Source organism: Lissotriton helveticus, chromosome 2_1 (genome assembly GCF_964261635.1).
Source record: "Lissotriton helveticus chromosome 2_1, aLisHel1.1, whole genome shotgun sequence".
NCBI classification, from domain to species: Eukaryota; Metazoa; Chordata; class Amphibia; order Caudata; family Salamandridae; genus Lissotriton; species Lissotriton helveticus.
In genome coordinates, this window is record NC_136059.1 from 1,510,526,477 (window position 1) to 1,510,554,270 (window position 27,794).

The 27,794-nt window shown below is 43.0% G+C and overlaps 1 protein-coding gene across 1 annotated transcript in view; it reads right to left on the bottom strand.

The window, feature by feature from the left end:
• Positions 1 to 13,729: 13,729 nt before the first annotated feature.
• The window catches only part of ERI1 (exoribonuclease 1), a 202,465-nt gene continuing 188,400 nt past the window's right edge, over positions 13,730 to 27,794 (bottom strand). The window contains exon 7 of the mRNA XM_078676421.1: positions 13,730 to 14,297. Within this exon, the coding sequence (XP_078532547.1) occupies positions 14,055 to 14,297 (243 nt within the window). The 3' untranslated portion in view covers positions 13,730 to 14,054. The remainder of the gene's footprint in view (positions 14,298 to 27,794) is intronic.

A 27,794-nucleotide genomic window follows, 5' to 3' on the forward strand; every position in this document is an offset into this window, starting at 1 on the left:
AAGTAGTTAACATCATGACCAAGTCAAGACAAGATCTGACAGATATTCCATTACCAGATCCCGACCTGACACTTTATGTGGATGGTTCATGCATGAGAACAAGTACAGGAGAACTAGTAGCCGCGTATGCAGTGACTACTGACACTGAAGTTATTGAAACACACCGTATTGACACCCTGTCTGCTCAAGCAGCAGAGCTAGTTGCTCTGACACAAGCCTGCATTCACGCCAAGAACCTGAAAGTTAATGTTTACACAGATTCACGTTATGCATTTGGAGTCGTACACGACTTTGGAGTGCTCTGGCAGGAGAGAGGTTTCATGACTTCTCATGGAACCAAGATTCAGCATGGTCTCCTCATTCAGGCTCTGTTAGATGCAATACATTTACCGACATCCATTGCTATCATGAAGTGCAAAGCACATACGAAAGTTACTGACACTATTTCCCAAGGTAATGATCTAGCAGATCGCACAGCCAAGCTTACAGCTCAGACTCCAGACATTCCAGTTAATCCGACACAGACATACACTCCAGATCTGACTACCTGTATGACAGTTAAGGACCCTACTCAAGATGTTATAGATATCCAGTTACACGCTACTCCCGATGAAATCAAGAAATGGTCCGAACAAGGAGGGGTCCAGACAGATCAGGGATGGGTAACGAAGGGTAAAACCACATGGTTTCTCCCCGACTCCATGGTCAAGTCATTATCAATACCGCACATAGTCCAGCACATTTAGGAGAAAAAGCCATGTTAGACAGTATCCAGAACATTTGGTTCAACAAGCATTTACGAGCTGCAGCCAAGCAGAAAGTCCGTACCTGTATGATATGTTGTCAGTTCAATCCAGGTAAAAGTGTCCCGGTGGAACAAGGTGGATTCCAGCCCCCTGACCACCCTTTTGAAGTCCTCCAGATGGATTATATTCAGATGGAGCGATGTCGAGGTTTCAAGTATGTCCTTGTAGTTGTATGCGCTTTGTCCAGGTGGACAGAAGCATATCCAGTTCCAGATTACACAGCCGCGACTACTGCCAAGCAGTTGGTTCGTGAGTTCTTCCCCCGTTATGGACTCCCTAGAGTCGTGTATTCTGACAACGGCCAGCCATTCTCATCTGAACTCATGAAGCATGTTTCCCTATTGTTAGGGTACCAGTGGAAGTTCCATTGTGTACGCCATCCTGAAGCAGCCGGTCTCGTAGAGAGACATAATCAGACCCTGAAAATCCGAATTGCAAAGGTTTGTCAAGAGAAAGGTGTGGACTGGCTAGTAGCTCTGCCAGTCGCTTTGTTCTATATGCGCATGGTCGCACATTCCAGATCAGGTCTGTCCCCGTATGAGGTCGTTTTCGGCCGTCCCCCTAACATGTGGGGTACACCTAGACCTCGAAGTATTACCGATGTTTCAAGTAATATGCTGACAGATTACCTAGCTTCCTTGATGTCTGCCCTCAACTCTTGTCGTTCACAGGTTGCCGCCGCATTTCCAGACAATACTGAGGTGGCACCGCATGAAATCGTTCCCGGATCCATGGTCCTAGTGCAAAATTTCGATCGCTCAAGTCCACTGGAGCCTCGCTGGAAGGAGCCCCGACAGGTCCTCCTCGCCACCCGTACAGCCGTGAAGTTGGAGGGACGCAAAGGCTGGGTGCATCTTTCGCATATTAAAAAATTTTATGGATTGAAGCCAGTCTCAAAGAACATTTCCCAGGATTCTAAAGACTGCCAAAGTACTATTCTTAAGGACTGTCCCGCAAAAGACATTGCTACGAACCCTTCCCAGTTAGAGACAACTCCGCAACAGGAGTATAAGCTCAAGTTAAGGTCTAGTAAAATAAGTCAGCCAGTTTGATTGTCTAAGTCCTCCCCTAGGTGAAACGGTTAGACCGGTTTCCGACATGTATAAAATAGACCCCCATAGTGAGAGAGTTAGTCAAAACTCAATCCGATGTATCGTTTTTCTATGTTTCATATTATTTCTCAGTATTATGATTTCCTGCACCAGTTATGCATTTTACCTGTATTTTCCAGTTTCTCATGTAAATAAGTCTTCTAATGTTACAGTAGAGCACACGTTTAGTGATCTGCCTCCTCATGAACTCTCTTACCGCCTCGCTATGCGTAATAATTCTTTTATCCGCATGTTACATTATTCACACCAGACCAGCAATGCCACTAATTGTTGGGTGTGTGGTCGACTCCCCCCTTTCCAGACACCGAAGGGAGTTCTGCCACTCTTTCCTTATCCATTTTCACATAATGGTTCGTGTGGAGCATGGTCCACGTTAACGTCATCCTCAACAGATATGTCTTTTCTTAACAGTACATGTTTCCCAGACAAGCAAGGTCTTCCCCACAGAACAGGGTTAGATCTAGAAAACGAAGTTTACAATTTAGGTAATTATTCTTCGAATTTCCTGGTCCTGAATGTTCAGTCTGATTCCACTCCAGACTACCCTGCTATTTCAGTACTACCAGTCAAAGGCGAATTATGTGTTAGAAATAATGGTTCCGTACATGTAGGACATAGTGATTGTACTACTATTGTCAAGTATAGTGACAGTGGGAAATCTATTTTCAAAGCTTCACGTCATTCTTATTTTATTTGTGGTCAGACCGCATATGTTCGTCTGCCCCTCGATTGGGAGGGAACCTGTTACATTGCCTTCCTACTGCCACCGGTTTTTCTAGCCCCACCCGACTACCATAGGAATTCCCACCTAGTACATACTAGACACAAGAGAAACCTCCCGATTGTCGATTATACTGAAACTGCTCTAGAACAATATATAGATATCAATAAAGGTGTCTTCCCTTATTTAGGTACAGTCGTGAATAGTAAACTGATACGTAGATTAACCAGAACACTCGAAGCAGTAGTAATTGAGACTACTTCTGCTCTAAGTAATTTAACCGAAGAACAATCCTTTATGAGAATTGTCGTGCTCCAGAATCGTCTCGTCCTTGACGTCATATTGGCCGATAGGGGCGGGGCCTGTAGAGTCATCGGATCTAGTTGCTGCATTTTCATTCCAAATAACGCGCCGTCTGTTTATTCAGCTATAACCAGACTCCATAAAATTGCCCATCTGTTACACCAAGACCCAGGCACCTGGACATGGTCCGGTTGGTTCTGGAATATAATTTCCGCTTGGGGATGGAAAGTCTTGTCCTTTCTAGGTATTGCAGTAGCGATCATATTCAGCTGCTGCCTCTGTATACAATGTGGCCCTGCGATTTGCGGCATTTGTGCTACCTCTTGTATTCCTAGTCTCCAGCCCCGTTCTAAAACCCGTTCCAAGAAAATTCGAGACGAGCAAATGATACTGTATGAAATGATAGATGGTATCATGAATATTGATGTTTCCTGAAGGAAACGTAGTGACAAGGAGGGAATGTGGAAAAGTAAATTCTGCCATGTTCTGTGTCCCTACGCGTCCTCCATCATATGTTATCTGTGCATGATTAATATGCATATGTATTCCCCATGTTTGATTAAAGACGCAATTACAGTTGTGTCCACCTCTAGTATGTCAGTTTCCAGTTCTCGTGAATACTACGAATATCAGGCCTATGTAAAGCTACGTTGCCACGTTTCTCAGTGTGCAAGTTATTCCATTGTAAAGTCCCCGTTTCTAGGCCTCAAAAGGGCCCGGACACCAGATTCAGCTCCTGTCTCCTGAAGCCTCGCTGAGGAGCGATACAGCCCCCACCTGTATCCTCGACCCTTCACTTACTTCCTGCCTCGCAGTGCCCGGCTCAGCCTGGCCCTGCCTCTGAGTCTGCCAAGAGTATGTTATGATTCCAGTTATCAGTTCAGCCCTCCTTCTCTGCATTTCTAAGCTACTGAACTGCATCAATAGTTTCCGTCATTGTCTAGCCTTTACGTCTCCATGCAAGAGAAATACTGCATTTAATGGTCATTTAATATTCTTCATCACGCACTACATGTAGAATAATGCATGCTCTAGTCTTAGAGTCTGTTCGCCTTTACCCCGATAACTTTTGGATTCTATCAACATGTTCTCTAAACATCAGATACTAGATACTGTTTAGGTACATGTCGCCCTGACTCTCCAGACTTCAGTCTCTGCTCCTAGCACAGAGTTCGTAGCCCCCAGCTTCTCCTAGTAACACGTCATTGCCAGTTTGCGCGCACCATCAGGTCAGAGGTCCCGGCTCCTTAGGTAGCCCCCTCCATGTTTCCGCCCCATTTATGACATATTCTGTTACGTTTGCATCACATGTCTATGTATACGCCCTGTTACACCTACTTTCACCCTTATCTTTCGCGACTGCTATTGACCACACCCACTGCTCCGCCTATCGTATGTATTGTAATGCAACTGTTTTAGTATATATGATCGTGCACTGTTATTAAATGTTGCGCCGATTACGCCGATTTCGATCCTGCCCCCGGCAGCGCTGCCATCCTATTCCTGTGCAGGTTGTCCTGTTCCTGTCCTTATGCTGTATTAAACCTGCAAAACTCCTACTACCTCGAATCTTGACTCTTATTTATTGAGCTATCTGTTATTCATTTATTTATTCAAAAATAGAGGTATTATTTATTTATTTACTAGCCCCCCCCCCTATAGAACCTTCCTGAGAGAGCCTCAGATTTTCTACTGCACGTTGTGCTAAGGGAGTCTCCACTGAACTCTGCTCAGATTTCTCTTCAACTTTGGATTAAATCTCTTTTTCTCTACAGTTCTCTTCAGGATGTCAGACAAGAAGGCGACTTTATTTAAAGCCTGTGCTACTTGTTCTAAAAAAAAAGGCTTTACGTGGAGGACAAGCATAAGGACTGCATTTATTGCGTGTATCCTGATCACAAGGCCACTGAATGTAAGATCTGCAGGACCTTCTCTTCAAAGACACTGAGAGACCGTGAGGGACGTTTACGGACCTGTTTGCAAAAGCTGAAGTCACGTAAGGAAGAAGTATCCAGTGACAGTGATGATGCCTCCTCAGCAATGTCTTCAAGGAGGTCTAGAAAGAGGAGTAGGTCTTCCCCTTCAACTTCGGCTGATCCTCCTACTAAGGCCTTACAAAAGACCTCTGATAGGTTTGACAGGTCCAGTCCCAAAAAAGCTCCTCACCGAGGTGTAAAGGAGAGGGAGGGACTAGTTTCTGAGGTACTTTCTACTCAGAAGGCGAGCCATGGACCTTCGGTTTCTCCTCCACCATTGGATAAGCCAAAGCTGTTAAAAAAAAACAGCTTCTGTATCTCAGGATGGAAAATCTGAGAAGAAAATCCGTCCGTCAACAACATCAGGTAAGTCGACGACTGCATCTAAAACTCACCTGACGTCTGTTCCCGTCGACGACAACAGACGACGACTCAGTTGACGCTGCAGGTACCTGTTACAATGTCGCCAATGATGGTGTCGACGGCGATGACGAAGACTACGTCGATGACGACGATGTTGACATCTACAATGTTACTGACGACGAGCTCCTCGACTGTGCTGTCGACGATCAATCTGTCGTCGTCGACGATCCACTCTTCGGCGACGATTCCTTCGACGATGACCTCATCGACGATACAGAAAGTTCAAATTTCATTAAACAGACACCAAATCACACCAGAAATGACATCTCCTCGTAGAGTGACACCATTACCTCCGGCATTGCTTTTGAGTGAGGAATTTTCAGATGAGGATGAGGGTCCTTATGGAGATGCATACAGTCCATCCCAACTCCAAGTAAAATACCAGGACGCGGAAGAATATTACATGGAACAACAGAAATACCTTCCACAAGATAGGAACAACAGGGTATGGTGGCCATGCAGTCTTCACTTATTAGCGATTTGCAAGTCATGTTGTTAGATTATAAGAGGAGATTTCTATCACAATCCTCTGAACAACAATCAATGCAAGCGCCTCCTTCGCCACCTCCAGCCTATTCTTCTGTCAGAGCAGCTCCTAACTACCTCAACCTCCGGAGCCAGAGCCAACAAAGTTGCCAGAATGTCGTCATTGTGCATGATGATGATGATTCATCAGATGATGACCAGAATGCAGAACAGCTCCCGAATCCAGATAGGGAATGGGACGAATAGGTCATTCCGGATCCTGCTTCACCATCACCGGCTCTAATAGATTCTCCTCCAGCAAACATCAGAGGTTTCCATAATCTAATGGAAAGGACTTCCAAACGGTTTGGTCTTCCTATTCCAACTGTACAATCTGAATGCTTTCTTTATGATTTTAAGGAGCCTTACAGAAAATCTGTCCGTTCTATCCCGATTGTGGAACATGTATGGAGTGAGGGGATAAAGATGATGCAGTCTCCAGCTACTGTCATCCCTGTTCTTCCGCGGCTGGAGAAGAAATACAAGGCTCCAGAAGATGGTACAACTTGCCTGGTTGGTCAACCAAAGCCAGACTCTTTCAGGCGGCTCAAAGGAAGTTAAAAAATAAGTTGGCGCCCCTTACCACACCACCGGATAAGGAGGGTAGGCGTCTAGATAATGTGGGAAAGAGGTTTTCCTCTATGTCCAGCCTCCTTGTAAGGGCTGCCAATGCACGTGCAATTTTGGGACGATATGATCGCCAAGTGTGGTGCGACTTATCTCCATTTCTGGACCAGCTGCCAGATGGTTCCAAGGCTGAGGCAAAGAAGATCTTGGAGGAAGGAGAGCCCTCTTCAGAAATCATCGATTGCATGATGGACATTGCCACCCCTGCTTTCCACACCTTGGCAGGTTCTGCTGTTCTAAGACAAAAAGGTTGGCTTCGGGCCACCTGGTTTCGCCCGGAGGTTCAAAATAAAATCTTAGATTTGCCATTTGAAGGAGAAATGCTTTTTGGAAAGTATGTGGACGACGCACTGCAGGATATTAAGAAAGACACTGAAACGGCAAGGTACCCTGGGACTTTGCAATACCGCATAGTACCTTTCTGTGGTGCAAGAGGGAAAGGTTTTTCTACATACGAGGAGGATACCAACAGCATCACTACTCCTCCTATTCGCAGTCTTCACAGTCGTACAAACCCCAGTAGTCTCAATGCCAGGGCCAATTAGCATCTTTCTCTTGCCAGCCTTCAAGAGGACGACAGGGGAGAGATTCCTCCAAACGCCGATAGCAGCATCCCCGCTCTGTTTACTGGCCCTTCACACCCTGTAACATCAGTGGGGGCAGGATATCACAATGCCTCCGCAGCTGGAAGATCATAACATCAGATCAGTGGGTCCTCAATATCATGCGGTTTGGCCACACGCTAGAATTTCAACACCTTCCACCTTCCAGAGCCCCTCGTGCCATCGAATCAAAACATCTACATCTTCTACGTCTCAAAGATCATCAACAGCTCATCAAAGGAGCGATAGAACCGGTACCGCTATCCCAACGAGGCAAATGGTTCTATTCCCGGTTTTTCCTGGTTCGCAAGACAGAAGAAAAATGGCACCCAATCGTATACCTGAGGGAGCTCAACACCTATCTCATAAAGCTCTTGTTTGGGATGGTATCCCTTCAGGACATCTTGCGTCTTCTGAATCCAGGCGATTACATGGCAACTCTGGATCTCGAGGACGCATGCTTCCATGTTCCTATCCACGGAGCCCACAGGAGATTTCTACAATTCACAGTAGCCAAGAGCCACTTTCAATTCAAGGTCCTACCTTTCAGACTCCGATCCGCACCGCGGATATTCACGAAGGTATTGGCCCCAGTAGCAGCGTTTCTCAGAAAACAGTCACTCAGGTTTTTCCCTACCTACGATTGGTTGATAAAAGCTCCATCTTCTCAGGCAACTATAAGTGCAGTCGAAAGTTGCATTCAGCTTTTCAATCATCTGGGCCTTCAAATCAACAAAGACAACTCAGTCCTTCTCCCTTCCAGGTCGGCCAAGTTTTTGGGGTCCATTCTAGATACGACTTGTTCCAAAGCTTTCCCATCAGAAGAAAGACAGAAAAGGTTGATTTCTTCCGCCCGTCAATTGCAAAAAAGACTGTCTCTGTCTGTCCGCCTATACAAATCTCTCCTAGGAACAATTTCATCTTGAATTCCCTTAATTCCACATTGCAGATTTCGTACGCGCCCATTACAAGAACTGGACATGCAATGGCGCCAGGCGGAAGGTTCGTTCGACGACAAGATAATCGTTACTCCTCTTATGAAAGAGACGGTCAACTGGTGGACGATCAAAAACAATATCTCAAAAGGTCTCACTTTCACGGTGGCTCCAGCTCCTTTGATACTGACCACGGACACCTCTCTAGAAGGCTGGGGCCAGTCTTGCAAGACCTTCAAGTAAGCGATCACTGGAAACCCAGACAACGCATTCTCCACATCAATCTTCTGGAACTCAAGGCGATTCGTCTGGCTTCACAGGCTTTCCTCCTGAGAATTCGGAACTCCACCGTCCTGGTCCGTACAGACAACATGACGGCCATGCACTATGTGAACAAACAAGGTGGAACAAGGTCTCAACTTCTTGTATGCTTACTGAAAATTGATAAATAAAAGTTAAAAAAAAAAAAAGTTTCTGTCATGGAAAGTGGCCCTCCTTCTCGCTTTAACGTCAGCCAGGAAGGTTGGAGAACTTCAAGCTCTCACGATTAAGGATCCTTTTTTACAATTTAAAAAGGACACACTGATTCTAAGAACAAACCCGAAGTTCATTCCAAAGGTTCCTTCGGATTTTCATTTGAATGAGCCAGTCATTCTAAAATCTTTTTTCCTTGACCTACGACTCCAGCGGAAAGGTCTCTTCAGTCCTTGGATGTCCAGAGATGTTTGAAATTCTATCTTCAGCGCACCAAGGATTTCAGGAAAGCTACCCTACTCTTTGTCGCTTTTAGTGCTCCTCGAAAAAGATTTCCCCTTTCAAAGCAAGGGATTTCACGTTGGATTGCCAGTGCGATTCACTACTGTCACCAAGCGGCGAGTAAGCCGCTAGAAGGACGTGTTCGGGCTCACTCCACAAGATCAGTCTCATCGTCTGCTGTTCTTTTCGCTGGAGTTCTTATCAAGGACATTTGTAGGGCAGCTACATGGAGCAGTGGCCATACTTTCACAAAGTACCACTGCGTGGACTATTCTACACGGAGTGGGCGGCAGTGGGACAAGCAGTCCTAAAGAAACCTCTTCCAGTAAGCGGTGAGCTTTCCCTTCTATCCCTCCCTGTTATTGCACATTTTGTAGCTGGTAATGTTTATTGACAAATGTTTCAATCTCTGTTTATTTCTTATAAAAATATGGATACAGAGTTATTTCAGTTTTCATGACACAAAATGTGTTTTGTTGCTAACTGCTAGCTACTCTGATACAAGCTATGGGAATCTATGAAAGTTCCAATGTTGGAGTAAGAAAACAAGCTACTTACCTGTAACTTTGGTTCTCCAATATTGGTAACTTTCATAGATTCCCATGCGCCCACCCTCCTCCCCTGGGAAAGCACAGCCTTCAGCATATGTGGTTACTGTTACACAACGACTACGAAAATCTGAGGCTCGAAGGCTCTCTCATGAAGGTTCTATGGGGTGAGGCTTGTTTTCTTACTTACCTTCGGTAACGCATTATCTGGTAGAGACGATCGAGCTGCAGATTCCGTACCTTCCAGATCCAGCCAGACGCCTGGGAAATTCAAAGGTAAGGAAACTGCAGCTATAGCTCTATCAGATTGTGCATTTTATGCAGGATATGGCTGTGTGTGATGCGGGGAGGAGCGGATTGATTTGGATTTTGAGACTACATTGATTTGTGTAAAAAATTAACATATGGAACTAAAGAATCACGTACAACAAAGATGTGTTTTTGAAATAATAAAATGTTATCCTAATTATTATATATAGAGTACTCATGTTTTTTGATTTCACAAATTTTTAGTATCATATTGGCAGTTTTCAAAACAAATCAAAACCAAGAGAGCAAATTAAAGCAGAATTATGGCGACATACAAAAATTGAGAGTTTGGTTGGGAAAATACACTGAGAATGAAAATGACAACCTTGTACATCATTTGAAGCAATAAAAGAGGGAGGGGGGAGAAGGGATACAATGTTGGGAAAAGAAAGAAAATTATACAGCAATAACAGAATATATGCAATACAAGCGAAGGTGATACAATAATGGGTCTTAAGTACCTGTTAGGCCGCTATCTAGAGGTGTGAGGCACGGAGCACGCACCAACCATACGCAGGGGTCTTAGGGTCGCTGGACAGGGGTTATAGAAAGAGTATTCATGGGGGTTTGTGTAGGCTGAAGTAATTGTCTAGCGACTTCCACATTCGTCAGTGGGGGGGGTCTCCACGGGGTATTCTGGAGGGAAATATTATCCGCACCTCTCAAGTATATGAGCCAGTTTAGCCAGCATTTAAAGGAGGCCGTGCTGGTGTCCTTGCAGTTCAGGATGATTTTTACGCCAGCCGTGAACATGAGGTCAAATAGGGCCTTATCGTCCTCCGAAAGTGGTGTAGCTTTGGTGAATCCAAATACTAGGGTGGAAAGCTCTCTAGGGCGGGAGTAGGAGAAGACCTGTGTAACGAAAGCAAAGAGTTGGTCCCAGAAAGTCGTGCCACACTTACAACTTAGAATAAGTGGTTTTAGATCTCCGTCTACATCATGGCAGTTCCAACATAGGGCATTGTCTCTGATATTGTGTGTAAAGAGGCGTGCCGGTGTACAGAAGGCTTTTTGGATTAGCCAAAATTTTGTCTGGGAGAGTGTAGGGCTTCTCTTATTTCTTATGGCGGATTCCCAGATTTTGGCCCAGTCCCCTTCCGAGTGGTGTAGATGAGCGGGCCGCCCAGTATAGTTGGAGTTCTGTAGTGAGATTGGAGTGTTGTGGGTGGAGCAATTTATAAAGTCTAGAAACCTTATGGCCCAGTTTGTTGAGGGAGGTTAAGTATTGCGGAAGGGAAGGAGGGTGCCCGGACAGTTTAGCTTTGGTGACATCCGTTTTAATGTCTAAAAAGTTATAGAATTCAGCCGGGTCGAGATCATACCCATTTTGGAGCTCTCTGAATGATAGTGGGTAGTTGTTACAGAACAAGTGATAGGGAAAGAATATCCCCTTGTTAATCCAGGTTTCATTCTGGAGGGGTACCCCTTTGTATTTCATGGAGAGTTTGTGCCATAACGATTCCCAGTCTGAGCCCCGAATCCTATTCGGTAGGAGTTTATCAATTCTGAGCAGAGCAAGTCTCGTGTTTTTAAAAATGGGGATTGAGCAGCACGGTGTGTTTGTTTTGGCAGTGAGGAGGGAAGTTGGGGCGAGATTCTTATTAAGGGTTTTCTCAATAGTAAGCCATACCGGAGTGTAATCGGTCGGTGGCACTAACCAATAGGAACCCTATTTCGCCAGGAAGGCCATCTGGTATAATTTGAAGTTAGCTATGTTGATCCCTCCCGTAGATTTGTCTAGGCGCAATTTTTTTTAGACTGATTCTGGCTTTCTTCCCTCTCCACTGGAAATTAGAGAGAAGCTTATGGTGGAAGTCCTGGGTCAGGGTAAGTGGGAGCATCATGATGAGGTAATTGACTAAAGGGGCGATCATCATTTTAATTGTTTCGGCCCTGCCCCACCAAGTTATAAAGCGGGGGGACCAGCCATCCAGTTGTGTTTTAATTTTGGTTAGGATAAGGGTTTCGTTATGGTGGAGCGTTTCCAGCAGGGAGCTGCCAAATTCAATTCCCAGATATTTAATGAATCCAGTTTGCCAGGTAAGTCCGAAGGAGCCAAGCATGACTTTGGTGCCGTGGATATTTAAAGGCTTCACTTCAGATTTGTCGCGGTTTAATTTATACCCCGAATGAAGGGAGTAACTGTCAATGGTATCCATTAGGGCGGCTATGGAGGTCTCAGGTTTTTCCGTGGCAATTAGGATGTCGTCAGCATAAGCTGCCAACTTCACCTGCGTATCATCGAATGGGACTCCGGCTATATCTTTATCCTGCTTTATGTCTGTCAACCGGGGTTCGAGAGCTAATAGAAATAGGGCTGGAGAAAGCGGGCAACCTTGTCTGGTACCTTGATGTAGAGAGAATGATTCCGAGAGGGCACCATTAATGGCGATCCTGGCAGACGGCGAGGAGTAAAGGGCCATAACCATGTTAATGAAGGAGGACCCTAGGTTAAAATTTACCATGCACTGGTGTAGGAAAGATCATGAAACCCTATCAAACGCTTTTTCAGCGTCGAGGGTTATGGCTACCAGTGGGGCGGGTGTCAATTTCGCTTTCTCTAAAATATGGCACAGAAGCCGTGTGTTGTCGTTGGACATTCTGTGTTTTAAGAACCCTACTTGGGAATCACCAATTAATTTTGGAAGAATGGCGTTTAATCTGCCTGCCAAAATTTTTGCATAAATCTTAGTCCAAATTTATGAGGGAGATGGGGCGATAATTTTTAGGTAGGATGGGGTCTTTACCTTCCTTGGGGATCACAATTATGGTGGCTTCACTCATGGATTTTGTAACACTGCCTGAGGGACCTATCGAATTAAAGAGTTTTTGGAGGATGGGGTTAAGGGAATTGTCAAAGGCCTCATAAAAGTTCGGGAAAAGCCATCCGGAGCACCGGTAGTGGGGAGAATCATGCACCCACCTCATTGAAGGAGGTCACATCAGAGATCCAGTGTGCTCGTTGGGAAGCGGGACACAGGATTAAGCATTGATCTGAGGGCAGAGGTGTTTCTTTTGACGGAGCGCTGCCATCTTAGGGCTCCGGTCCGGCGAGAGAAAGCACGGAGCCTCGCTCAAAAGTGGGGTGAGAGTTGCGCTGGCGGCCTCCAGTTATCTTCATGTAGCACGCGGCATGCAGCGCTGATCATGGCATGGCAAGACGACCTCGGCAGGGCTTGTGTGGCGCCTGAAATCTGTAGGAATCGCTCCTCTGCCTACAGAGCGACGCGATCAGGCAGTCATCACCGCTGCCGTCCAAGCCACGCCCCCTAGAGTACTCCTGTTTTGATACATATAGTGGGCTTTACATGAATTGTGTTTATTGAAAGAGCATTTTGATAACATTGAGAGGCTATATAAGGCTTTTCCATTCAGTAGGGGAAGCGGTTTATCATTTTTTTTATTAATTAGTTTGGCAGGCCTCGAGTTACGTTAGAGGCTGGTGTGAAATGAGGAGCCAGTTTCTGACGGCAAAGAAGGCCATTCCCCCATTATGATTTATGGATGTTGTACAAGATCATAAATATAATTCTAGCATATTTTGTGAGCCAGTAGGGCATTCTAAGGGCAGATTTGATATGGGACAGATTACCAAGTGTAAAGCCCATTCAATCAACCATGTTCTGGAATCTTTAGAACCTTGAATTTGTTTGGGAGACTAGATTAGTAGATGTTGTAACATTAGGGGCTCTGATCAGCTCCATTTTGATGTCTGTGTGGATAAGTGTGAATATTTCTTGTGGAAAAGGTTCCAGAATCCCACCATTTATCATATTGACTTGTGGGGAGCAAAAATAAGAATGGTGTTGAAAATTCCTTACTTTTGATGAGGTAGAATGTGCGGTGCATTGGGCTTGGCGCCTCAGTTAAATAGGATTTTGATCTTGATATAATTCATGCAGATGACGGTGTTCATGAAGTGGACAGGTCTAGGCATGAGGTCATTTTGGTTGGATTCTCCGGATCATACTTCAAGCAAAAGTGGTTTGTGTGTTATTAGCATACATTTGCTAGTTCACATGGAAACAACATGTATTGAAATAAAACCCGCAGAAGAAAAAGGTTTTCAGGAAAAAGGCTGACTACTACTGAAAAATATCATACATTTATTTTGTTTTGATCAACACCTAAACCTGACCACACTGTAAAAGGTCATCCAGCCTATTGTGTGCCAGGCAACAGTGACCGATGTAAACAGCCACGCAGCGTCTTTATCTTTTTAAAAAGGAACTACTCATTTCAAATACATATATTTCTGCAAAAACATATATACTCTTCTGATAAAAATCTGAAAATCAATGAGGTGCTTCTGAAGAATGCATTACATTGCCATGCAATGGTTCACCGTCAAACATCCTTTATCAATACATTTAGTCTGAAGACTGAATACTGGTCCATATGCTGTTAAGTTCTATGTCTTAAAATGAGGGCTCAGTGGTATAGGTGCTCCTTCTATAGGTGCCGAGCTGGCTACATTCATTAGCTGCCCTGCATGCATCCTCTCATTGACACGCAGTTCACAGCCATCCCGAAGCATGTGAATAGCAATCCGTGCAATATTCCGTGAGTCATCAAGTCCGCTGTGCGGCCGTCCATCGTAGTTCATACCTAGCTTCTCTAACATCATCAGTAGTTTAGTCTGAGTTCTGGGTACCTGGTCAATGAAAAGAGAAGAACAACACTTGAGAAGAATATATTTAGAATAATTAATACTTAAGTTATTTAGGTCCTTCTTGGAATGGTATTCCTGTTAAACAGTGATATTATAAATTACAAAATTGTGGATGTACAATTCGAGAAAAAAAGATAAAAGGTATTTTCATGTTTCACGGTGTAGCTACAATGCAGTGAAACACAATCACACTCTAGTACACACCATATCTGGTTCCTTTACTAGAAAGTAGGTACTTTAGATCGATAGAGTACTTAATTCTGCTAATGTTATGGAAATAATAGGTCTGCTTCACAAAGATTGTACGGTGACTTGCCTCTGTAGTACTCCTGAAGTCCAGACGTAAAACAAAAGTAATGCATGTATTGGAATTATAGGGTCATTGGGCTAAACCTTTAGGAGGGTACTGAGTGGAATTATATTTTCCACCCTGGATCATTTCATTTATATCTGAATCGGAAATGTTCATTTGTGATTGCCAATTACTAAACACAGTTAAATTAACTTTTAGTATAGAAGTTTTTTTTTAAGTTTTTCATAGTACTAAATTCCAGACAGGTAGTCTCCTGGATGATGTAATTCAAGAACATAATTTCTTTAGGTATAATTCATGTCCTAAATAAGGTCTTGTTGCCTTGATCCTGCCAAAATGTTGTTCCCAAATACTTTTCTCATCAACATTTTCTTTCAGACAATCATGCCTTGGATAGTCAGGTTCTGACTGAATTCATTTCAATAGATGACCTGATTAGTGCCAATTAGATTCTTCTGAAGTGGTGTTGGATTTTGTGAAAAATAGAAAGATGAGGGATGTGACCTGTCGTCACTCTGGAAGAAGGTGGTTGTAGTATGATCAGAATTAACAGTGCAGGAATATTTAGAAGGAAAGCCTACAGGAAGCTTTCTACCCAGTTGGATGGTATGGGTGGCTGTCAAAATACCTGTGTCAATCTTCCTCTAAGATCTGGTTAAAGCTGCTACTCTAAGTCTGAATTGCAGCTTTGGCAGCTAAGTCAGCTGACAGTTCCCTTTAGCATGCAATCCGTCATACTGATGGCCCAAAGTGTGCCTCACATGGACCAATTGATACATATCTTGTAAGACAGCTACCCCTCCCCAAAGTTGTTTAGCTTTAATGGATGTTTCGTTTTAATCCTTGAATCCATTCAAGCTCCAGTGTTGCAATTCAACAGTGTACCCTTGCACACAGAAGGATGGATCTGGCACTGTAAGTGTCAGAACTGATGGATTAATCTTTCGTAAAGCAAGTAAAAGGGCATCAGGTTCTGCAAGTTGCGCATTGCTGTTGCCCAAGATCTTAGTATAGTTGCTCTGTGGACAGAATTCACCATCTTTCACTACATCTTGCACTGCGGCCCAGGCTGTGGAGTACTTGTATTTCATTCCTACCTGTGGTTGAACAAAGCCATTCATGTACAATATGCTCTGGTAAGACTCAATGGGTAAGGTAGGAGAAAAAAATGTTCCTATTGGAGAAAAGCTAGTGTACGAAAAGTGGGATCATACTGAAACTTTACATCCACTGAACTCAAACAAGAGGCCCATTGTACCCACCTTGGGCGTAGGGTGAGAGCAATAGGAATTCTTGCTTTAGTGGCTGCCTTTAGTGTAGGTACGGGAGTAACCACAATCATTAGTTTTCCCGGCCAAAGGACACCTTTTCAAGCTAGCCATTTGCACAGCTGCAGGAATTTTTTCAATGGAGGCAAAATGTGCTTCATCTGGAGAATACAAGAGATATCTGTATGCAATAGGAACAGTCTGTCCCTCATTCTAGATCAAAAAGTTATAGCCGAAGTGACTTGGTAGGACTCCAAGAACTAGGATGGTGACTAGCTCAGAATAATGCAGCGAATAAGTCTGTCCAGAGTTAAAGATTCCCAGGACAGATTGCAACTTTTTCAGCGTGTTAGGACGCTGCAAGGTAGCACACTTCTGAAGGAATCTAGAACCCAGACCCTTGCCCTCATTGGATAGCTTGTATCCAAGGAAGGTCACCGTAAGGTAGGCAATCTTTGGTTTTATAAAGTTAACTCTGTAACAGTGTGATGTTAGTGTTACAACTTTGCCCACCCTAGCCAGGTGTATGGCAAAGTTGTCACCTGTAAAATAGATATCATTAGTGTATGGCAATACCTCGGGATCTTATTGTAAGATCTCCATAATGTCCCCTGAGAATAAACCTGCACTGTTCCTATAGCCCATAGTCAAGCACCAAAATGAGAACTGCACCCTGTTGAAATTAAAGCCAGCTACTAACATTCAAGCGCTATGTTTTGACTGAAAACCCCATTAGAGATGCCAAGAGTTGTTTTGTATTTTTTATGCACCAGATTCAGCATTAAGCCTGTGCTATGTGCATTTTACACCGCATTTGTTCTTGTATGTGCGTTTACATTCCTGTAGTCTAAAACTATCCTTTAGGATCAATCAGGTTTGGAGACGGGAAAAAGAAGAGTGTTCATTGGTGAAAGACAAGGCACTATTCTGCCCAAATATTGCAACTGATCTAATAGTGCTCAATACCATGCTTTGCTTCTGGCTTTAAAGGGTATCAAGCTTGCGCTTGAGATTCATTGCATAAGGGAGTGACATGTGGAACAGAATGTTTATCCCAACTCGCGTGAGTTCTGTATAAGGCCTGAGCCTGTCTTACAGCAATTCACTGGTGTACATTTTCCTGATGTCTTCAGAGTAGCCCCCCCCCCCCAATACCCGATTACTTCCTCTCCCCCCCTCCCCAAGGCCCTTTTCTGATAAAGACTGGAGACCAGTCTTCCTCAACTAGTATGATGTCCATCTTCAGAAAAATGTGCCTAGAAAACAGCTTTAATACTGCATGGTATGTCCCTTTAAATTAATAATGAAAATTGTAAACCCTATTGGGAAGATTTAAATAATTATCTGGAGTTTCAACTTGTTTGAACTCATCAGTTGGACTCGCCACCAGAAACCTCTAAAGCACCCGATATACTACTGTAACTTCTGCTGTGCCGTCTATGAGCGCACACGTCAAACTCCTGTTTTGCAGGAGAATACATAGTTGGATCAGCATGTTTCTACAGGAGTCTTCAAGTTCAATCCTTTCTCTTGACATGGACTTCAACCGCTCATCCTGTGTCACCTTTTCTTCTATACTCTTTTCTTCAGAACTCTGATCCTCTCTCTCTCTGTCTGTCTCTGTGTTCACTGTCAGAATCCTGAAAAGAGCGTGGAGAGCAGATATCAGAATACGGTTACCATTTTGATTATTAAATTATCTTCTGATACCATTCTGGTTTTTAAATTATCTTCTGGTCTCTTAAATTATAACCACCCCTACTAAATTCTTGAGCTGCGGGAAATCCAGTCTATCTTTGATCTCTACTCCTCTATTTCTTCTCCTTTTCCTTTGCAGATTTCTCTTCCACGGCACCTTCCACATCACTTTTAGGTTTTAAATATGGCTTAACGGCTTGTAAACCTAAGGTATAATCACCCACAGTGGTGTAAACTTCCAAGATTATTTTTTTTAGTTCCCATTCATGATCTGGAACAGATTCCAGTCTCTGTCGTATAGGCAAAACCAAAGCTTCTCCCTTAAAGTTGCTCACGATGATGGAAGAAACTGTAGAAAGGTTTTCCATTAAGTACATTCCTAAGTCAAGAGCTGATGCAGCTCCGTGCTCATTTTGTACTTGTTTCAATAACTCAGGGGGAACTGCCAATGAAAGTGTGCCATGTGTGCTAGTGTAAATGCATGCAAATATACTTCCCCGCAGGTGTTACATTCCTCTTCGGGTTGTATCATCCCTAGTGGTAGACACACAGTCAATATTCTAGGTTTGCCTTGAGGTGTTTTAAATGTATACACCACTTCTAACTGGTTGGTTTAGCTAGCAACCCAGAAGGGAATCTCTTCACATGCGCTTAGCGTTAATAGTGTGGTTGAGGGACTGTATCGGTACCGTAGCTGTTTGTTCCGATGCAAAAGCAAGTCGAGTGTTCATGGTACGTAGCACAAACTGTACAAGTCTCCTGTATAAGAAACGTGTGTAATTTAAAACCCCTACCATCTCAATGAGTGTCATAGTATCAGGAAAAGGAACGGGAATGGAGCTAGCTAAGACTGGCCTCATGGCCCCTTCGTTGCTCAGAAATCCCAGGCAGACATTTGTGTGTGTGAGTGGTAACTGACCAGCAAACCAGTTCTGGTGTTCCAGGTAAGATAAAGGGTTTCCAAATCATGATAAGTCCTGTAATTTGCAAGCAACTGTACTCTCTTGTAAGCCTGAAATAGCACTGAGGCAGCGTCTATATCCTCAAACTTTACCTATGAGTAAATATTCTCAAAGGCATATGCATCATGAGCAGCTATTACAAAAATAACTGTTCCCCCCCACCCCAAGCCTTTCGGAGACCTCGAAGTTTGAGATGTTGTGTAACTGCTCTCCTGTATTTGGCACCTTTCACAACAGGGGCCGCCATATGAATGGATTCAAATTTAACAGAATCAAAGAATATAAACATCATAATGGAGAACAACCTTTTTGTAATATCCTATCATTCCCAATGTGATGCATTTCTACCATCTTTAGAATGTTCATAAATGCAGCAGTCAGAATGTTAGTACTCTGACTGGAGAGTGACAGTTTGGATGGGCTGAGCACCTGGATAGGAGCTCCTGGTGGGGTCTCCATTAGGTCTCTTCTTGACTAACCTATCTGCTCAATAAAACTACTGAAAACTACCTTCAAGCGTGGACCTAAATACTACATTGATTTGGCGACGATCCTAATTACGAACCTACCTACAAGACCTACAAGCAAGTTTCTACAAGCAAGTTACAAGAACAAGTTATCTTTATTTCACTCAAGACACCCCAACTGGCACCGAGACCCCACCAGTGACCTGCCAGCGGTCGCCCACAGCAACCCGCCAGTTGAACAAGTGTCTGGTGAGTCAATTTTCTGACAGAAACTATTCTCTACAAGCCTATACTCTTGATCAATCAACCGTCACATGAGGGCTTGTATTTCACCTTTCTACTGACTGTATTCTCGACGTAGTTTTCTAATTACAAACAGTCTGCTAGCTGAGTTTTGCATACCGAGCAACACTTTACATCAACCTCTGCCTACTGTCCTGTTTAGTTTTAGTGTACTCGGCAAGCTATAATGCTGTGCGATTTGTTTGCTGTTTGGCATATGGGGTGCAGTTTAACACATTCTGAAATCGACACTTTACTTACACCGCCGTTATATATTTAGAGATCATCACAGTTCCTGCTCTTACATTGTGAGGTGTACTACAGACTACTGCACCTTGGAAAAGTGGCCCATGGCACAAGAAGAAGGGAGAAAAGGAAGCGCTGCGCTAATATGGCATGATGTCAGTCTGAGGAACCTCAGCTCTCAGCATTCTGGTGCCTACTAACGCATTCAGTGAAGCGCTGTGCGGTTATGGCCAAGTTTACACTCTAAAGGGTTGCAAATTTCCAGCGCCGCTCGAAGTTTGTTTACTTACATTCCAAGGAATCCGTTACTTGACGGTTGGACGGCTCCGATCTTCTCTCCTCACTATCTGCCGCCTATCTGATGACGTCCATAGAACACTGTGGGGAGTTGGTGAGCCCATCCAAACTGTCACTCTCCAGTCAGACAGTTTGGATGGGCTGAGCACCTGGATAGGAGCTCCTGGTGGGGTCTCCATTAGGTCTCTTCTTGACTAACCTATCTGCTCAATAAAACTACTGAAAACTACCTTCAAGCGTGGACCTAATTACTACACTTTTAAAAGTCAAGCTTGACAAACCTATGGTAATGGGAAGAAACCATCCTTACTTTGTCTGCTCTGTAATGATGTAATAATGGTTCATGTGTGTGTGAAAAAGAAACTACTCAAGGAGTTCCAAAAACATCCAGGTCCCACACTGGGCGCCAATGCTGCATAAACTGAGTCTTTGGCTCAGATCTCCAAGGTTTGCTTTCCCACCCGCAGGTAACGAGTGAATTTGATTCAGTGCACCAACATTTGAATGTGAAAGACAGGTTTATGTAGTCATGCAAAACCCCACCCAATACATTGTTAGAGCGGTGTCAATGCTTATGGGCTACTAAACAGAGATTCAGGGACAACCTTGGTGATCAGAAGCAAACCTCTTTCATTCTATTCAATCACACACACACAAACACGCACGCACACACAAAATATGCTAAGAAAAAGACTAACTAAAAGATGCGTTTATTTCAACAGGTGCACCCATTGCTCAACACATCTGAAATAACCACAGAGAATACGATTAAAACAGGACAAATGCATACAGCTAACAGCAAGAATAAAATTACAATTTCTAACATGGTTAAAATGTCCTCTAAAAACATAACTCCCTAAATACTACTTCTATGCACCACACTAGGAGAGCATGGTGAGTAGAATAACTTACAGCTAGATTTTCTTAGAAAGGATGAGTGCACTGCATCTCTTATTTACAGTAAAAACGCTGCAATAATCAGGACTCGGGGAAGTCGTGTTCCCTGCGAAAGGAAAACACATTCAGCATCAGCTTGAGCTCCTGCTGGGCTCCGGCTCGATATCAGCTTTCAGTAAAAAGTGTGATATGGTGGGAGGATCACTGGCAGGCAGGATCGTTTTCAATTCTGGCAGTATCTTGCTAGCGATAATCTGGAACGTAGGACCTCTCCTTACAGGTGTTCAAGTGGCAGTACTTTTAGATTGTATCTTATCTAAGATGGAATTTCCAACATCACCTTAGGAATGTTTGATATAACCCAAGATGCCTTCCTTTAAACATATGAGGTATAAATACGGCAATTGAGAATAACTGTTTTGTCTATTATTCTTCTTCAACCTTGAAATTGAGATCACCTTGTTCCAGACTGATGTCGCATCAGGTGTCCTGTTGATGTCTAGATCTAAATGACTTGACACTTTCAAAGTTCTTGGAAAGATGAGGACAAATGACAGCTGCGCCAAAGGCAGATATGTTGATTCTGAAAACAAATTACAGAAAAATGGAGTTGCGGCCTACTTAAAATGGAGTTGCAGCCTTGTGTCTTTTTACGTCAAGGCTCTAGTAAAAGGGCCAAGGGCCTGACCCCATTATGCAGTGAGAGACAGCAAGGCACGGCATAACATACAGGAAAACCATGCTCCGGTGGCAAGCCAAAAGCCAACCTTTGCACTCAATTCTTGCCGTGCATAGTCAATGACATACTCCTTATCTGGGCTGGCCGTCAGAGTTAATCACTGAAAGTTACTGCCTGCATTGAATACACACAGAGCTACAGGCAAAGCTGTAAACTGGGCTCTGAGTCTTTGGGAAGGGGTACATGAAGGTCATGCGGTGTGCCCACAATGTGATCGTGGCATCTCAAGGATCTGCCCAAGGCAGATGAGTGGAGAGAGCTGGAAAACAAATGCTGGTAATTACACAAAGGAGTTATTCAGAAAAGTTACTTTCTTTGTGGATTCATTGACAAGTTCTACAGATATAAATGGGTCAGAAGAATGGGGCATAATAATACAAACATTATTTAAAGAAAACTAATAACAGAACTAAGAAACTATAGATAAAAATAGAAAACAACCAGAAAGTATAGAATGAGCAGTTGGAGACAAGTATCTACAGAAACAAAATAGATTGACATTATCATTTTGAGTAATCACTTCTAAAGATGTAACATCCACAGGTAAAAATATGATTCAATTATAAATTGCATATCCTGTCCGAATAACTACTGACCCTATAGATTTGTCAAGGATTGTATTGCAGATATAGCATCAACTATGTCAAAAACAGGTCAATTCATCAATGTGTGCAAGTGTTTAGTATTTGTATAGCATGAAGCTAGCCAAAAGGCAGTGGAGTACTGTACAGAGTCAAAGGTAAGCATACAGTCGGTGAGTGACCTGAAAGGTAGCTGGAGTCTGGAAGCAGAAGGGCACTGTTACTGCAGTGTGATCCTAAAAAAGGGGAGTCTGCAAATCTTTCCAAAACTGGAGCAATGTTGTTGTTCTCATGGATATGGGGATGAGGTTCCTGATCCTGGGTGTATAGATGGAAAAGAGCGACTGACTTGATTTGTCTTTTTTACACTTGTTACTCTGCAGTCTGATGGCTGCGGGTGTGCCGAGAACCAACCGAGATGGTAAGCCTGCCTGCAAGATTAGCGGGGGCTGGTCGTGAATGCTCTGCAAATGATGCCGCTAGTTTTAAAGAAGATGCAGGCTGGCAAGGGGAGTCAGTGGGCTTCCAGACTTCCATCAGGATGGGGATGATGTAATCATTTTTCTTGAGGCTCTGGATGAGACATATTGTGCTGTGTATGATTACCTTCAAAGTAGGAGTAGTGGGGGGTCAGATCACAAACTTAAGTTTAAAAATAATTGTGTCTTGATAACCACAGCTCAAAATATTATCAACCCATACCCATCATTCTAATATGTGAACTGTCCTAGAGAAAGCCACTATTAATCTATTACAATCTTTTACTATACTGAAGCCTACAAAAATCTGGAAGGATGATCTTCGAGTTTCGGTACCAATATAGGAACAAAGATGGCACTGCCAGATTTGGAATTCTCTAATCTGACGTTACTAGAGGGAGACCATAATGTTAAGTTACAGCTAAGGCACTCGTCGGCAGCTGTGAAAACTCTTGACCACTTTATCATGAACAGAGTTAGTTTCCAAGCTAACCTCCAATCGGTAGATAATGGCCCATTGGCAAGTGAAGATTAATTCTCCATGTATTTCATGGGAAAGGAAAGGAGGATCGAATCAGGATTGCAACTCGCCTCCCAATGTCTACTTAGCCTGGATCAGCCTAGTCTCCTCCCAGTGACACTTGCTGCGATCCCCTCACATTGGCTACACTTCTAAAAAAGAATGCTACTTGGAGAGCCTTCTAACTTCTGGACAAAGATGATATGCTTAGAATTATAACATCAATAAAACTCTCCAACTCTATCTCTTTATGGGATAAGCTGTGTTTAAAAATACACAAAACGTCCAGAGCTGCTAATACCTCTCAGACTCTCTACATTTATATAATCGTTTACTTTTCACTCCACAAAAATTAGCCACCTTTTCCCAGGATCTTTCGCCTAAATGTTGGTCCTGCTCCTGTCCACATGCAGATTTACTTCACATGCTATTTCAATGCCCCAACATTGCCTCCTTTTGGAAACTGGTCTGGCCTCTTTTACATAAGATTTTTGGTTTTACACTTCCTTTCTCCCTTCCCAATGTCCTTTTGGGCTCCCTATCCCCTGATTTACCGCTCTCTACTTCTCACTTTAAGTTGCTTGACCTGTTTTTAGCCGCTGCATTTCATCTCATTACCTCCAATTGGAAAGATTCCACTAAAGTTAGTTATTCTGCTTGGTGGAATGCTATTTGTTTCCATCATAGACTTGATACCAACTTTGTTACCCCCATTTCATTGGCTGTTAAACGAGACATGTTATGGATCCCTCTCACTACCTACCTTTCCAAAACCTCTCCCTCTCCTCAAACTGTTAATGTTAATTACCAAAATCCATCTGATGATGTTCACAAACCACCATGATTGTACGTATTTCTCTTTTTATTTCGATTTACAAGTTCTGTGCTTATTTATTGCTTGCTGTCTATCACTCATTGTTTATTTACATTCATTACTTGCATACAATTTTATGTTTTATGAACTGTCATGCTCCATTTCCCCTTTTATTTTGTTTCCTTTTCCATCCCTTGTTATTTCTTTTTCATGATCTAGCTATAGGTGTTTATTGATTCTGTTTTATTATACCTCCTTAAATTTCATTTGTATACCTCTTATGCCTCTCGTTGATTGACTGTATTACATTTTGTATTTATGCTATGTTTTTTGGTTTCAATAAACTTGAACTTAAAAAAAACTCTCCAACCATTTCAATGATCCTCTGCCTGCCAAAGAGATTAGATTGTTTATATTGCTGGTTTGGCCTAAGATTAATAATGCTTTCTTCTTTCAAGGCACGATTCCTAATTGCCTAAAGATAGGGCAGGTCACACCAATCCCCAAAAACACAAATTCAAATTGACTTGACCTCAACAACTTCCATCCAATCACCAACATCCTGACACAAGCAAAGATACTTGAAAAATGCTTACACCTACAACTCAGAAAGCACATTGAGCAATATCAGCTACTTGACCAGTGCCAATCAGGCTTCAGAAAGGGGCATAGCACTGAATCGGCTCTAACTCACATTGTAGATGATGCCCTGAGATTGCTTGATCAGAATGAACCCTGCTTGCTCATACTTCTTGAACTCTCCTCTACGTTTGACAGGGTAAAACAAGATGCATTGATTGACCCTCTTGAAATAGGATGGGCCTATCTGGTCCCATTTTAAACTGGTTTGCCTAGTTTCTTCACAACAGGGCTCATAGAGAATCAAAATTAATCAAACCCTTTCGGACATCACTTTGGTCTCAAATAGAGTGCCTCAAGGTTCTACACTCTCATCCACATTATTCAACTTATACTGGAACCTTGGACCAAGAATCTGAAACAATCTAACATTCTTAACCACATGTGGATGACACAACTGTACCTGAAAATGTCCTCACCCAACGATAACAACATTTTCAACTGTACCCTACTAAAAACTCAACAATGGGTAACCCACAATCACCTCATGCTCAACACTCTTAAAACGGAATTCCTTTTAATTGCCCCCCCCCCCTTTATCACTCTTTCCTGTACTAGATCACTTGGTATCCCATTGGACAAAACTAAATATGCAAGATCATATTAGTGCAACGACCAAGGGAGGCAATTATTAAACAAACACTAAGAAAAATAAAGCAATTATTACCCCCAGCGGACTTTCAGTGTGCCGTCCAAGCCCTAGTCATTTCCCGATTAAATTACGGGAGTGCTACTCTTGCAAGCTTACCTAAAAAGCAAGGATGGCACCACGAAGGGCTGCACTGAACTCAGCTGCTAGGCTCATCGAGGGATCCAGAAGATTCGACCATATCATACCAGACCTAAAACATCTAAAATGGATCCCATTTAAAGCAAGGATCCAGTTGAAGATAGCCTGCATGACACATAAGACCCTCCACCACAACACTCCTGTCTACCTGGCTAAAAACCTTGAACTATCTGGTGGTAGCTGCACCACAAGAAGCCCTAATTCTCCACTGCTGAAACCACTGAAGTTCAACAAAAAGAACTTACATCTTCCTCTTCTCCGGTATAGCCCCAAGAATATCTAACGCTCTGCCTCTGCATATCAGGACAAACCCCTCGACAACCTGCTTCAAAAAAGTAAAAATGCTCCTTTTGAATAGATTCCGCCAATAGCACACCTGAAGTCACCTATCTTGGCTATTCTCCTGCTGAAACCCTTGGATTTGATTCTACGTGGACATTTGTCTATACCATACCTGTATTTATGTTTGCTTATTCTGTTTTGCATTTTTCTCTGCATGTATGACTTGACTGCTATTTGTACAGCGCTCGGATACCCTGATAGTTTATGTTCATGCAGTATAAACTCTTCAAATAAATAAGATAAATAAAATTCAAAGAATGAGTGAAGTGTTTGAATTATTGGAGGTAATGAAAGAGGTTTCAGCTACTTCCTTAGTAATAGGTGGTCAATAATTTGAATAGGAGAAACAATTGGAGTATATTAACAGGTTGTATATGGAGTATCGCATGGCTTGTCTATCGCCGTTACTCTTTAAAGTATATGCCAAACAACTAGATAATCTCCAAAATGTTCAGTCTCTAGATTTCTATAACTATGCTGATGATAATGAAGTGCTGTTCTAACTTAAAAATGATCATAAAAAGACCTGAGAAAAGAAATGAACATCCAATAACTGATTCAGGGTTCTCTAGTAGTTTAAGATCCATTTATCCTGATTAGATGAGCTATCAGCTTTTAATAACATCTTGCCCTTGCGCATGATTCGACAGTTACAGCATATTGGAGTGAGTGGTCCTGCTCTTAAATTTCTACACTCCTTTCTCACTGATAGGCTGCAAATTGTCAGTGGGGTGGATTCAAGGCCAAGGCTTTTAGTCTTCTGTGAGGGATGCCGCAACGCTAATCTCTTAGTCGGACTCTTTTTATTCTAGAGGTCTCTCCGCTTGCGGAGTTGGTATGATCTTTCGGCTTCCAAGCTGTATCCTATGCGGACAGCACTCAAATCATTGTGTCTATTTCTGAAAATTTGCCTTTTGTGGCTGACAAATTCAAACAGTTTATGTCCAGCATCAGTTTCTGGATGAAAGATAATTTCTTAACGTTAAATGAGGACAAAATAGAGGTGCTGGTGATTGAGGCTCAGGATTCTATCTTGTCCGATGCCTGGTGCCCGTAGGTTTGTGGCCCACTACAGATTCCAGTGAACTCTGCTAAAAAAAAATCTTGAATTCACTTTTGATAAGGCTCTCAATTTCAAGTCGCATGTTATGCGCACCATCAGCACTTGTTTTTATATCATTAGCGCGTTAAGGAAATGTTTTTGCTTTGTTTCTTTTGAAATGTGTCATTTAGTAGTCATTGCTTTGATTACATAGCGACTAGACCACTGTAATGCACTGTATCTAAACATCAATAGCTCATCCCTTAAATTCAGAGGGGCCCAGAACATGGGCGGCGCTCCTCATTCTGAATATTCCCAAGTATGTCTCGGCTAGAGGGTATTCATGCTCTGCACTGGCTTCTAGTTGGAAAGAGGATAAACTTTAAAGTACTCTGTATGGTCTTCTTGACATTTCATCAGAAGGGACCAGGCATCTAACCTCGTTCTTTAAATGGCACGAGCCACACACACATCTCAGATCATTCTTTGGCAGAAAGGCGACCATTCCTAGTGATCGTTAAGTCAGAAGGAGAAGACGCCCCCTCTTGGCTGCTGCAGCTGAACTTTGGAACTCGCTGCCTGCTCATAGCTCGGAGGCGAAATCCTTCTCCCAGTTTAGGAAACATTTGAAGAAAGAAAAAAAACGCTTTTTCTTGTAAACTCTGCCTGCGGGCTTCTCAAGATCTGTTAAGATAGCTCCTTTTGGCTCAGCGCTTTGACACCTTAGGCCGGGTATGGTGTGATTAAACAACTTGTTTTTAATTTTTATCTACTAACACGAAGATAAGGCAACCAACTCAAAATTCAAAGCTAACAGGACAAAAGAGAGAGTCTGGATATCATATTTGATGCAAGAATGTCCTTGATAATGATAAATTCCATCACTGTGTCAGCCAATTATCACTGAAGGTTTTTGAGAGTGTGTGAACTGCTCCTAGAATTACATAATCAGGCCACTGATTGTTTTGCCCTTTATATTGACACTACAAAAGTGAATATTAGGAAGCTGAAAAGTCTCCAGCATTCTACAGCCAGGGCCATTCAGTGACTAAACATTCTGCATGCAAAATCTAGAGATTGGGAACATTTCAGTTTTAGACCGT